Source organism: Sminthopsis crassicaudata, chromosome 1, assembly GCF_048593235.1.
Source record: "Sminthopsis crassicaudata isolate SCR6 chromosome 1, ASM4859323v1, whole genome shotgun sequence".
NCBI classification, from domain to species: domain Eukaryota; kingdom Metazoa; phylum Chordata; class Mammalia; order Dasyuromorphia; family Dasyuridae; genus Sminthopsis; species Sminthopsis crassicaudata.
The window spans coordinates 258,114,595-258,129,264 of NC_133617.1; the positions used below are offsets into that span (position 1 = coordinate 258,114,595).

At 34.5% G+C, this 14,670-nt stretch overlaps 1 protein-coding gene across 3 annotated transcripts in view; it reads right to left on the reverse strand.

Annotated features, from left to right (window-relative positions):
* Positions 1-14,670, reverse strand: part of ALKAL1 (ALK and LTK ligand 1) — a 46,410-nt gene that overhangs the window by 12,728 nt on the left and 19,012 nt on the right. For all 3 annotated transcript variants that reach the window (XM_074278288.1, XM_074278283.1, XM_074278289.1), the window contains exons 2-3: positions 14,060-14,422; positions 39-92 (exon numbers count right to left, since the gene is read on the reverse strand). In XM_074278288.1, the coding sequence (XP_074134389.1) occupies positions 39-92; positions 14,060-14,411 (406 nt within the window). In that variant the 5' untranslated portion in view covers positions 14,412-14,422. The remainder of the gene's footprint in view (positions 1-38; positions 93-14,059; positions 14,423-14,670) is intronic.

Sequence of the window (14,670 nt, forward strand, 5' to 3'; positions counted from 1 at the left end):
TGACATATTGCAATTTTATTAAGAAACAAAATTTTTACCTGTGAAATGCTTTATGAACTTCTCTTTTAAATTCAAATCTCTTGGAAGTATTTCTACAAAGAAAACATACATTATTTTAATTGTTTTAAAATATTTTAAATACTGAAATAAACATAATTATACCATTAATTTTATGCAAAATACTTCTATACACTAAGTATATATACCAATGGAAATTTATTCCTACAGTTAAAATTTTTATAGTTGGATATAAATCTAAATGTACACAACCTTATTGAAGCTGTTACTGTTGTTATCTTAGCTTTGTGCCTAGAAACTCTGAACATGTTTACTCTCTAAATATGAAAATCTTAATAACAGAGCTGTAATACAGAATTTAAGTCATCCTTTGAGTTTTAATTTGAGAATGGTAATTTGCACAAAAATTCCCCAGCATGTGGGGGTTAGACGGCTGACTATGTTTGTGTTCTGCCTCTGACATAAAGTAGCTCTGTGTGATCCTGGATGAGTAATAATACCTCAGTACTCGATAAGTGACTTTCTAAAACTGAAAATTACCAGCATCATGATGACCAGCATCAGTGGAAGGGGACTTAGTACCCCTTGTTGCTTAAAATTCATGAAATCACAGGTCTGGAGAAAAAGAATATCATTTTGCTGGACTGAAAATCAGAAAGAGCTCTATTTCTGGATCCACACAGATGTACCATAATATTTCTGTCCATCTCAGAGACAAACATTATAAAAACTAAGCTCCTTGGAGACACACATTATATATACACACAGACACATAAAAATTCAAATTATTCCCATTATGGTTATTCCTAGAATAGAAAAATCTGAGTTCAAGCCTTGCCTCTGACCCATATTGGCAAAATGCTGCTGAAGAAGTGATTCAATTTCTGGGTATTTTATTCAGCCCTCAAAGAGGTGATGACCTGCATTGGTAGAGAGTTTCTTCACCTGAGAATTTCCTATGCCAATGAAAACATAGGTCTGATCTCTTCCTATTCCCTAGTACATTACCACTGAAAGAAATTATTATTAATAAGCAATTATAGGGGAGATCCAGGTTTTTTTCCCTGTCCTATTTCTTTGTTCAAAATCAGTCTATGAAGGATATTACTGACCTCTGCCAAAAATTTACCTTACCTAGACCTAGGGTGGAGATAAATTCTTTCCACAACTAGGCAATTTAAAATCAATGACAAAATCAAAATTACATCCCCAGCCCATCTTTGGAGTGGATTTATCTCTCACTGTAATGTTCATTCTCTCATTAATTATTAATCAATCAGAGTCAATTGCCACCCTTAGAACACCCAATCTTCCCAGGGCACATAAACTATGAATCTACTACCATGAGTCATCTTTGACCCAAACAAAGATGACTAAATGTCCACTAATTTTATTAATAAAGTACTAGCATTATTAATAAAATAATTAACTACCCAGAAATTATGCTTCTCAAACTTTTTAAACATCACACCATGCAGTTCTTTCATGAGCTCAGTTGGATGAGCACTATAGTTAGTGGGAAGCCAACACTTTCCTTCCTTAAGTGCAAATCAATGCCATTCTAATAAACCCCTGATTTAACTGCTATGTATGCAGTCAAGTGACAGACAAGATGAATGAAGGGCTGGATTTAGAATCAGGGTACAGCTGAGTTCGAGTTCTACCCCAAACACAATATCTACAATATCTGTATGACTGTCAGCAAGTCACTTATCCTTTCTCTTCCTCAGTTTCCTCATATGGAAAATGGAGATGGAATAGCACCTACATCACAGAGTTGTTATGAGAATCCATCTGTTATAACTCTTAAGGAGCTTTTCAAACTTTAGAGTGCTATATAAATTCTAGTTTTAATTAGTCACTTCTGCCACCAATACCCAAGGCTTTAGGAGAATCTTTTCTTTTTCAGATTCAGAATAGTCAGACTACAGTGTACTTTTCTCCTATTGCCTCCTGATAGGCTTATTCTCAAAATAATTAATATAATGATAATGAAGATAGCTTATATTTATATAACACTATAAAATATTAAAAGGATATTCCTTACAATGCTGTGTGGAAGATGGTGCAAATACTACTCCCATTTGACAGATAAGAAAACGGAGATTCTTAGCAATTAAGTAACTTTCTCAGTTTTCCATATATAGCATATGAAAAATACCTCTTCAGATAAACTCTATTTTGATTTACAATCACTTTGCCCCAATTTTATTATAGAATTACTTCTAGCTACATAAAAAGATACACATAATATACCTGTAATAAGGAGAAGGATATTTGTTATCCAAATTCTACAGGTTATTCTGGGCCACCATTCATTATGACATCATGACTGGAAAGGTCAATGCTATCTAGACTTATTCACATACAAAAAAGGGAGTTCAATCACTCAAAAGTTATATGCATGTGAATGATATTCTCTTTTGAAATAAGGGAGAATGTAGACATCTACCCTATGTAGATAGTTAAGTTACAACTAGCCATCACCCCTTCATAAACTAAGTACAGATTCAACTAAAAGGAAATAACATCACACTCTAAGTACTTTATTAATAGTCCAACTAGCCACCAACAACTTCAAAATATATGTAAGCAAGAATTAGATTGTCAGAATGATTAGTGATAAATTTTTTCTTTATGTGGATCTGCTAGTGCTCTCCCATATAATCATGATTTTATTCATTAATACCAACCATTCCTTCGTAATTCAGAAAGCACTCACAAGAATACAGTATGCTACCATAGATAGCAAATTGGTCTCTGTGGTGTCAATATTCTGTGTGATATTTGGCTAGGTAACTAGAGTTATCTTTTCTGGGAAGTGAGCCAGTTGAATGCAGTAGACGAATTTGCAAATACTTTTACTGGCTAAAAGTAATTTGAAAATGTTGTTTATTCTATGAAAATAAATATAAATATATCCTTCCAATAATTTAATTATCTTTTCCTGTAACATGATTTAAAAAACTACCTGTGCTCCCTTTGACTCAAATATTCCAAGTTCATTCTATCCCCCAAGAAGGGGGGAATGAGTGTGTGTGTGTGTGTGTGTGTGTGTGTGTGTGTGTGTGCGCGCGCTGCATGTGAGAGAGAGAGAGAGAGAGAGAGAGAGAGAGAGAGAGAGAGAGAGAGAGAGGAGGTAGGGAAGGAGAGATAGAGGGAGAGGGAGAGGGAAAGGGAGAGAATCCAATGTACAACAATTATTTATGATATCACTTTTTGTAATAGAAAAAAATTGGGAACAAGGTTAAAGACCATTCCTGGAAAAGGACTAAATCATAAACTTAACAGTATCATTTATCCCATAAAATACAATAACTGGGAAGACTACTAAGAAGCATGCAAAGACTTAGATGAACTTAAACAAAGTGAAATAAGCATTAAAAAAAAAAAAGAAAAGAAAAAAGTACATAAAATGACTGCAACAAAGCAAATTCTGAAATATACAAAGGATGAAATTCTAAGCCTAAAAGGTTAGAGAGGAACAAGTGTTGTTTTTTGTCCTTTGTTCTTGAAGAGAATCATGATGACATCGCAGAGGTTAAGCAAGGACATGTAAGTAAATTGAATTCAAGTGAGAGATGGCTATGCAAAATCACCAGCCTCACTTTCTCCAATAGATCTTATGTGAAAATATCCAGACTTTGAATCACTAAGTATGAATTTCACCTTTCTCACTTCAAAGTCTTGCATGAGTCAATATTTTGATATATGTGCTCTACTAGTATTCTATATTTGCATCTACTAGTATTTTCAATGAAATACATATATATAGTAAAGAAGAATGACCATCTATTTGATACTTTTTTTAAACATGAGGGGAGTTTTTATAGCCCCTATCAACAATCATTTATTAAACATCTACTAGATGAAAAGAACTATATTAAGCACAGGAGATGACAAATACAAAATACAAAACTGGTCCTACTAAAGGGATACTCAAAGATAAGTAAACAGAGAGATATATAATAAATATATAGTGATGAAAGGGGAAGGAGGAGAAAATTAACTACTTTGTCAAATAAAAGGCATCTCAAAGTGGCACTTGAATTGAACTTTTAAGGGAGCTACAAGTTCCAAGAGGTGAAGGTAAAAAGAACATCCAGACATGAATAACACTTTATGCAAAAGCTCAAAGTAAGGTAGAAGATTTATTGACATGTAGGGAAAAACATCAAGCAAGTTATAATGACTGAGAGTAACCAATATGTAAATTAGACTGAAAAGAATCAGGTTATAATGGATTTTAAATTCAAAAGAGTGAGATTTTTATTTTATCTTGAAAGCAATGGGGAGCCACTAAAAGTTTCCTGGTGAAAGGAATGATAATGGTCAAACCTATACTTAAGGATAATCCCCTTGTTGTATGGAACATATATTAGAGAGATTTTAGACTAAATTTAAAGAATTCAATTAAAATGCTATACTAATAGCTTTTTGAGAAATGATGGGATAAATTGTTGTTATGTGAATAGAGAAAAAGAATAGTTATGACAATTTCTGAGGCAGCAGAATCTACATCACTTGACAATTGATAGGATTTATAGAGTTGAGGAGAGGGAAGTGAAGGTGGGTGAAGAGTAAAGTTTTATATTTAGCTAACATTGCTCTTGACAATAACAAGAAAGTTAGAAAGCAAAGTGAGTTTAGTGGGAAAGTTTATATATGTATATATATTTGAATAGATTATATAATGCGTGGTTGCAGGACTGGCCTTGAAGGCTCAAAAACTTGGATTCAAATTTTATTATTAACTTCTTAACATATTAATTTATAACTCTTGTTCAAAGTTATATTGCTTAATTTCTCAGCATGCCAGACAAGTTTTTAAGATTATAAATTACAATCTTGTTATCTACCTTCATCAGTGGATAAACTTTCCACATCAGGAGTCCCTTATATTCATGACATCATAGATCTAGAACACTGAATAAATGAAAATTAACCATAATAAGCAGAAGCATTCAAAAGGATTCACCCTAAAGCTTAGAAGTACCTCAGAATCTTAGAACTAACCTCAAAAATGAAATGTTGAACTGTTTAGTGAAAATAGTAGTGTCTTTTCCACTAATAGGCTATTTTTATTTTGTTATTTTTTAATTTAAGGTAAGACTCCAAATAAAATGGACACTTTCATATATAAAGTAGAAAAGAAAAAAAAAAAAAAAGAACATTATATATGAATCCCCAACACTCTATTGTGTATAGCTTATTTTTATTTTTTGCAGGTATCATCAATTCAACATGTAACTATCAGCTTGTCTATGTTCCTTTTCTACTTTTTGAAAGGCTTTTAAAAAATGAGAGCTAACCCACAATGACTCCCTTTCATATTTTACAAACCACTTCATTTTATTCAGAATTACAAGGATAATAGTTCAGTATTAAACTGCAGGAAGTTGTGGTGATTATTTTTCTAATAATGCTGTTACTCTTTTTAATTCTTCTCTGACCCAGACAATTCTAAATATGCAGTTCTCTTGTCTGGCCTGCAGAAGAATGTTTGGACACATCCCATACATTCCCTTCAGAAGATGATTGCCTTATAACGTTCAAAGAAACCTAAATTCCAAACCCTATCCATCCTTTCCCCATCTGTTTTTCATCTTTTCCTACAAAATGAAATTTAGTCAGATAGTTTTTAACATACCAAAATTATCTTCTGCCATGTAGCTAGGAACAGAATGATCCAAATGAATAATACAATGTGCAGCAAGACAAATTATTTGTTCCACAAATGTCTCTTTTATAAATATATTTATTTGCAACCACAAAAAATCCTCTAAACATCTCAGTACTTCATACTTTGCTGACATATTATCTAAAAAAGTTCATTGGAATCATTAAAATGACTATTCCTGGAGGGAAAAAAAAAACTTAAAATGGATTTTAAAACATATCTAACAAGACTATGGTTCTTAGTTTTTTTATGTGTTATGTACCTCTTTGGTCATCTGAAGAAGCCTATGAACACCTCTTCAGATTATTTTGAAATAAAGAAAATTCATGAGATGACAAAGGAACCACTTATGAAACACATTATCAAAACTAAAAAAAAAGAAAAGAAAGAAAAAAGTTTTCATAGACTACAGGCTAAGAACCCTTGCACTAGAGCAATGATGATACAAATACAAAAGTATACTGATTGTCACATCAATGTCTTTTGCAGAAAATATATTATCGGTAATATCCTACATAAAACCATTGTCTAAATGAGAGTTATAATTTAATTTTAAAAATCTAATTTATAGAATATGTGAGAGAAACCACTACACTAGTGCTATATTACCAAGTAGAAATCCCATTTTAATGAAAAGATGTTTAAATTATAATATGTTGCTTGAGTCTGATGCACAGCAATGCATATGCACCTGATTTAGGAGGAATATTAAAATGGAGAGAGATGTGAGACAATCTTTCTTTCACAAACATCTTGTGGTCTTTCATCAAAAGTAGCATTTTGGGGCAGCTAGGTGGCACAGTGGATAGAGCACCAGTCTTGAATTCAGGAGGACCAGAGTTCAAATCTGACCTCAGACACTTAACACTTACTAGCTGTGTGACCCTGGAAAAGTCATTTAACCTCAGCCTTGAGAAAAAAAAAAAAAAAGTACTATTGCCTGGTATTCTGACACATTTCCATCTATTCTCCCTTATTATCTAACTCCATAATGTTGTCATCCATTCTTTTTATTCTTTGTTGATTGCCCCTTTACTATGATCTATTAAAACCCTTTTTTTCTTGTTATTTGGATAAATGTCCCATTTATTTTATTACTCTTGGCTTAGCTCTATGAATTTGTGGATATTAGTGAACTTTCCATTTTAATATAGCAATCAAGTAACTTTCTCTAATAAGATTTTTTAAATACATATTTCATATAATTTAATGGCCCTAAACAAGAAAAAAAATGATGGGATATTAATTTGATTAATTTTTTTTAAAAGTTTTCTCTCTGTTAATTCCTTTAAAGCAACTCAACCCTCAGATAGTGTGGAAAAATTAAATTCTTTTTCCCTGGATATATTAATTATTTTGAACTTTGCTTTCTTTCCTTCCTTAATTTTTTTCTAATATCTAATTCAGAGGATGGCATTTGAATTCCAAAAGGAAGAAAACAGGATCTTTTGAAATGTAATTCCTTCCTTCTAAATTAATGTTGCCCAAAAGCTCAAGAAAATACATTTGCATATATATGTGTACATCACAGGATCACAAAATGTAAAGATAGAAGGAATCTAAGCAGCTCTCTAGTCCAATCCATACTGGGGGGGAAAAAAAAAAGTTCTACTATAACATACTTTACCAGTTGTCATCTAGCCTTTTTTTGGAGATTTAAGAGGGGGTTATGCACCACCTCCAAATGCAGTTCATAGCCCTTTTGGACAACTGTTTCTGAGAAAGGTTTTTCCCCAATCAAACATAAACTTGTCTCTTTGCAAGTTCTACCCATTGTTCTTGTACTCTGATCAAATGTGTTGTTTCCTCCAAAGCACTACAAGCTACTTTCAGGCAAGAACTGGTTTGTTTTGTCTTCACATCAGCAGCACCTGGGGCAGTGCCTAGCATTTTTTTTTCATGCTGGACCTCAATTTCAATTGTATAATTCCCAGGAAAGAAACTTCCTCTACTAATGTGTATCAGCAATTGTTGTACAACTTAGAATTCTCAGAATTATTCGAGGGAATCAAGAGGTTAAATGTACTTGCTCAAGAACATAGAACCAATAAGTGTCAGAGATGGGACTGAATCCAGTTGTTCTAAGGACAATTATCCAAATTGCCTCTTACTTCCCTAAAGGTGATGTGTTTAATAAATGCTCTTTGATTAAGATTAGTCTATAATATTCAATTGTTTCATTTCTATTGCACAATAAATAAGCATTTATTAAGCACCTGTGACATACCAGGCCCTATGCTAAGCAATGGGAATACAAAATAAGGCAAAAAGATAATGAATGGGGGGGAGGCGCGAGTGGGGAAGTAGGTAACAGAAGGCAAACAACTATCTGTAAATAAGATAAGATATATACAGAAGAAACTGCAGACAATCAAAAGAGGGTTGGTACTAACATTATGGTGGAATGGGAAAACCTTCCTAGAGATGATGGGATTTTTAGCTGAGACTAAAAGAAAGACAGGAAAGCCAGAAGATAGAACTGAGAGGGAAGACCATTGTAGGTATAGGAGACATCAGGAAAAAAAAAAAAAACAGAGTAGAGGGATGGAGTATCTTGTTTGAAGAATAGCAAGGAGGCCAATGTCACTGAATTACAGTATACATGAGGAAGCAGTAAAAGTATAAGCCTGGAAAAACAGTAGGAAGCCAAGTTATGAAGAACTTTGAATGCCTGAGGATTCTATATTTGATGATGAAGTTGAATCCCTGGAAATTACTGAATTAATGAGGATGGATGGAAAAGTCAGAAAAATTAATTTGATAGCTGAGTTCGATAAACTAGAGAAGAGAGAATTTTGAGGGAGGGAGACCTCCATCACCTCAAGAAGCTTTTGGAATATAGTCCAGGCATTAGATAAGATCAGAGCGGTAAGAAGAGAGAGATATTATGAAGGTAAAATCAACAGGACTTGGCAACAGATTGGATATGGGGGAGTGAGAAATAGTGAGGAGTTGAGGATGACACCTAAGTTGTGAGCCTGAGAGAGTGGGAAGATGATGGTACCTCAACTATAATAGGAAAATTTGGAAGGGGAAAGGATTTGGGGAAAAAAATAATGCATTCAGTTTGGGAGTTTAAGTTTTGAGTTTAGGAGGTCTATGGGACACCCAGTTTTAAATGACTAACAGTCAGTTTGGGGATTAGAAGAGAACTTAAGGCTGAAAAAGTAGATCTGGGAATTAACAGCATCAAAAATGATCACTGAATTCATGGGAAATAATTACATCAGCAGGTAAAATAAAATAGAAAAAGAAAAGTCGAGTCTTGAGGAACATCTACCTAATATGAGAAGGGTTCAATGACCTGGGAGAAGACCCAGCAAAGAAGAATTCACATAGAATAATAGAGTAATGTGATAAATAAACAACTGTTAGCTATATCACCAGATGACATGACAAATCTTCATAAATAATAATAATGATTAAATCTTATATTTGTGCAAAGTTTCATGCCCCCTGACATGGATGCACTTTGAGAGATAATGATTCAATAGGTACTGTCAAATCATTGTTTGCAGTGACTTTGTGACCCAGATACATCATAGCCAAAATGTTTTTAATATTCTTTGTGTCCCAAATCACATCAGTGTGGCCTGGAGTATGACACTAGCACTTCCCAGGGAACATTCAGTACAGGAAAAAATACATTCTCCTAGACAGATGCTAAGAACACCCAATCCTTGCAGTTAAGCTACAAAACTTTCAGGTTTCTTCCTCTCCTTCTTCCAAATATTCTAAGATCTACTCAGATAGAGTGCTGGGGACTGACTTCCAAATACCTGCAGTGGTATTTAAATTGTAATTGTTTACAAGCAGGACATTGAGCAGGAGAGTTGGATAAGCTACTCAGAGATACTGACTTTTGCTATTGCCACTCCTTCTTTGACTTATCCTGAACAACTTTTTTGTCTATACTAAGAGTAGGATTCTAAAATTTATAAAGTATTTTTATATATGCCTTTTAATTTGATCTATGTAACAATTCTGAGAGACTAATAGAACAACTATTAGTATACCCATTTTAGATGTGAAACTGAGACTTTTGTTTAATTATTGGAAACGTGATGGCCAATGTTTTCAGAAAAAATAAAACTCAGATCATTTCAAAAACATACCAGAAACTAAAACCATTCTGATTAAATTACAGTTAGAGAATATATTATAGCTGATTAAGGTTCTAAAAGATGATACATTTTCATGTAAACTAAACATAATAGGGAATTTCTTAGAAAATATATTCTGTTCATATACATGAATGTTTATAGAATAATAAGATACTAATGAATACCTGTGTATATATCAAAATATACTAGCATATGGCCATTTCACACTTGTCTAACTCTCTTCACAACTACCATAGGTTTATGAAGAGAAAAATAAATTTTGACTCCTTCATCTCTCCCTATAGCAACCAAGAAATCATTTTTAGAGTCTTCTCTTCTGTCTATTCCACAAAAGCTATAAGATCTAAAATTCTAAAGAATAATTTTTGCTTCTACAGTTGTATTACAATAGAATTAGAAGCCAGAAGATTAATATAAAAGAGGCTTCATGGTAGAGGCTTAAGAGCTAGAATCACATTCAGAAAAATCTGGATTTGAATTTTGCTTGTAATACATACTGGTTGCATGACCCTGGGCAAGTAAGTCACTTAAGCTCTAAGCTTCCCAGGCATTTTTCTTTTTTTATTTATTTATTTATTTGTTTGGTTTTTTGTTTGTTTGTTTGTTTGTTTATTTATTTTTTGAGGCTGGGGTTAAGTGACTTGCCCACGGCCACACAGCTAGGAAGTGTTAAGTGTCTGAGATCAGATTTGAACTCGGGTCCTCCTGAATTCAGGGTTGGTGCTCTATCCACTGCGCCACCTAGCTGCCCCCCAGGCATTTTTCTAAGACTTTAATTTGCAGGAGAGTTTTAGGTACTTATTTGTAGAGAGAATTTTATCTCCTGAAGGTCTCTATAACAATGAAGTAATCAGTCCTGAAATCACCCCCCTAAAAAAGAAAAGGAAATAGGTTTATAAAGCAGGTCAGTGATAAAGATTGACCCCTCAATTCATCTGATAAAAATGTATGCTACCAGAATCACAGAATTTGAAAGATGAAAAGAACTAATCTCCATTTGAAAAATGGGGAATACACCTTCATACAGCCCATGCTACTTCTGGAAAATTCTAGCTGCTGGGGAGTTGACATCTAGCTTAAACTGCCCTCTCTGAAATTTCCATTCATTATTCTGGTTTCGACTGTCTGGTCTCAAACAGAATAAGTTCAGTCCCTTTTCCATATGAAAGCCCTTGAAATGCTTTCTCTTCTCCAAGTTAAACATGCTCAATTCTTTCAGTTTTCAGATGACATGATTTCATGGTATTTCATCATCTTGGTTGTCTACTTTAGAGATACTGTCCAGTTTTTCAATGTCCCTCTTAAATCACATGCTCAAAAGTAAACACAATATTCCAAAAGAGTTCTGATGAGGGAAAAGTACAATAGGATTCTGCTTTTACCTTCCTGAAAGTTACAATTTCCTTAAAGCTTAAGACCTAAGTTCAAATTAGCTTTTTTTTTTCTTTTGGCTGCCACATCATACTGCTGATTCATATTGAAATTGTCCACTAACATACCACCTTCCATTTTCTTAACAGAACAAGTGCTTTCTAACCAGATTCCTTTCATCTTGTGAAGCTGATTTTTTGGCATCCAAGTGTTAAAACTTATCCTTATAAATTTCATTTTATTTAATTCAGTCCAATGTTTTAGCATCCTATCTATCTAAGATTTGGGTTCTAAGTATAATACAATACAATACAATGTTCCATCCCTGTGGATATACACAATTTTGTGTATTTTATTTTTTCTATTTTGGGGGTGAATTGTCCAGGGTTGGCTAGTTATTTTCTGAGGTCAGATTTGAATTCCATTCTCCTTGACTCCAGGGATGGTTCTCTATTCACTGTACCTCCTAGGATACAAGATCTTAAATTTATCATTTTGCATGTTATCTATTTCTCTCAGCTTTTTCCTCAACAAATTTGATAATTTAATATATATGCCTATATACTAAAAATATATTAAAAGGAGTTTATGTGAATAAACAATATAATTAAAACAATATAATTTTGGTTTACCTCAAACTTGTAAAATACCTATTACTAAAAAGGAAAAGGTTCTGTAACAGACCTCTGATTTTACTGTCCTAGATTCTCTCTCTTTGCAAAATGTGAAAAATGAGGTAGAGAAGTGTGAATATAGGTGGCATGACCTAGCAAATTAGGATCTGGCAGGAACCTTGAGTTCCCATCTTCTGCTTAATTCCTGGTCAAAAGAGAATTATGTCAGGAGGCCTACTATAGATATGACATAGCAACAGGGAATCATTTTTATTTTTTATGTTTAAAGGGCAAGAATAATGGCTTTAAGGAACTACCCTAAGGAAGAGGTAGTCTGCCTGGAGATATTGGATCTAAGTGAAACAACTATACGTTTTTTACAGTCTAGGTTTGTGACTACATTACTTAGCCTTCTGGGAGTGGGTTTCTAAAAACTAGGAAGAAAATAGGAAATATCATCACAAAGTATAGTGAATGTGCATCCAAAAGAACAAAAGATCTTTGCTCTGTTCTTAAGGTTAGGATCATAGATGTCTATGGTTCTGGAACAGACTTTGAGTCAAATGCCTTCATTTTACATATGAATAAATGAGGAAGCAGCTAGAAGTCGAGGTGAATAGAATGCCTGGCTTGGCACTAAGATTCATTTTCCCAAATTCAAATCTGGTTTCAGATGCTTACTAGCTCTGGACAAGTAATTTAACTACTATTTGCCTCACTTCTTCATCTGTAACATTAGCTGGAGAAGAAAATGACAAACCACTCCAGTATTTTTGCCAAGAAAACCCCAAATAGGGTTACAAAAATGGGGCTCTACTGAAAAAGAACTATACAACACAAACAGAGAGGTAGTAAGTTTTCTATGAGCATGTAAACAATAAGTAATAGAGTCAAAGTCTAGATAACCTCTAAGGTCCCTGCAGTTTTAAATCTATAATCATATGATTATACACAGATGGGGAAAAAAAAACAGCAGCAATCTGATACTAAAGAATAATGAGCAAAGATGAAAAAAATCAGAAAGTTAACAATTATCTCTCCAAAAGTTTTATTTCTCAAATTTTCCCAGGACATTTTCTTAGCTTGACGTAACAGTAGTACAATGGAAAGGGCACTGGTCTTGGAATCAGAAGATCTAAATTATATCAAGTTCAGCCATGTAACATAGCTCTGTCCTTGATTTCTTCAACTGTAAAACTGTATCCTCAGTACTTAGTCACAGGCTGATGATATGAGTGAGAGAAGAAAATAATACTTTGTCTCAAGTATCCAGGGACTAAGTGAATAATATATGTAGACATGCTTTGTGATATATATATATGCATGTGTGCATGCATATATGTATGTGTACACACACACACACACACACACACACACACAAGCATATATATATATACATCCTCTTTTCCCTATAATTTTATAGCTCTTTCATATATCTGTCCTTTTCCTTCTAGTCTGGTAAATTCAGACTTGTCTCACTCACCTCTCTCTATTCTCTCTATGAGCAGTCTTTTCTCCTCTCCCATTGACTATTTCTGGCAGTCTGAGGGATTCTGTCTCTTTCCAGACCCTTCTATATCTGAAAAGATCTAGAGAAAGCTGCTGGAAATTTAGAATATAGGAAAATAGATTTCAAGCTAAAAGGAATCTTAGAGGCCCAGAGTACTTTTGACTTGTCCACAATCTCACACTGGTTATAAATAGCAGAGTCCTGATTCAAACATGGGAACTCTAACTCCAAATTAGCTCTAAATAATTTAAAATTATAAAGTGCTCACTCTTCATCCAGAAATCTTTGCACTCTATCCCTCTGTTTTTATAATAATGGAAATCAACCTGTGTGGCCAGCTGCAAAGAAATGTAAACCTCTTTCTGTTTTTCCTCAAATGAAGCCAAAGCCTAAACTTGTGCAGAAGTTTAATGTTGCTTCTTTCTGTGACTGAGAGTCCCAATCACCTTAGCATGATTTACTCCCTTTCATCCTCCTTGTATCCCCGAATACACCCTTCCCCCCTTTCTCCTGTCAAAGTCTCCGGACCAAACTACTAGGAGTAAATCTATCATTTTGCATGTTATCTTCAGAGGGTGTACATTTTATGTTTTTGTTTTTTAGAATGAGACTGGGATTTTTGGACCGGGATAGAAAGCTCTTTCAAGCCATGGTCTCTTCCAACATCCAGAAGCTAGACGCAGGTCAGGTACATTGAACAGGGAGAGAAGGAAAGAAGCAAGTCTTTGAAATTGGCTTTTACCTGCGTTCCTGGATGAGCTGAGGAGCCAAGAGCCGGCCGGTTCACTGGAGAAGGAGGCAGAGAAGAGTAGTGCCTTGTCGCGATCCCTCAGGGGTTGGGAGAAGGAGGAAGAAGTGGAGATAGACACCCCGCTCTCCTGCTGGCTAGTGGAGTGCACCCTGCCCCAGCTGTGCTGCGGCGGGATCTGGACGCTATTAGAAGCGGCTGGAAGGAGATGGAGAAGCTTGTCTTTGTCATCCTGTGCCTCTGTTTCCCTGTGGTTCCGGGGGCTTCCTTGGCTCTCCTGGGAGGCTAAAGCGAGAATAAAGAGGAAGATCGTAGGCACTTTCGGCCACTCGCTAACTGCCCGCATCTTCCGTGCGTCTGAAGAAAAAGAAGAGGGGAGAGAAAGAAAACAGCAACATTTAGACCCTCCCGGGATCATACCTGGCACGTGCCTGGGATGAGTTTCTAACATGGACTGGGAAGAAAAGGATTCGAATGTCTAAAGGAAGAAACTCAGTCAAAGATGTTGAAGAAGTGGAGAAGTGGTTAAAAAAAAGAAAGAAAGAAAGAAAAGAAAGAAAAGAAAAAAATGCAAGTGAGAGTCTTGTTTAGGACTAAAAAGTAGT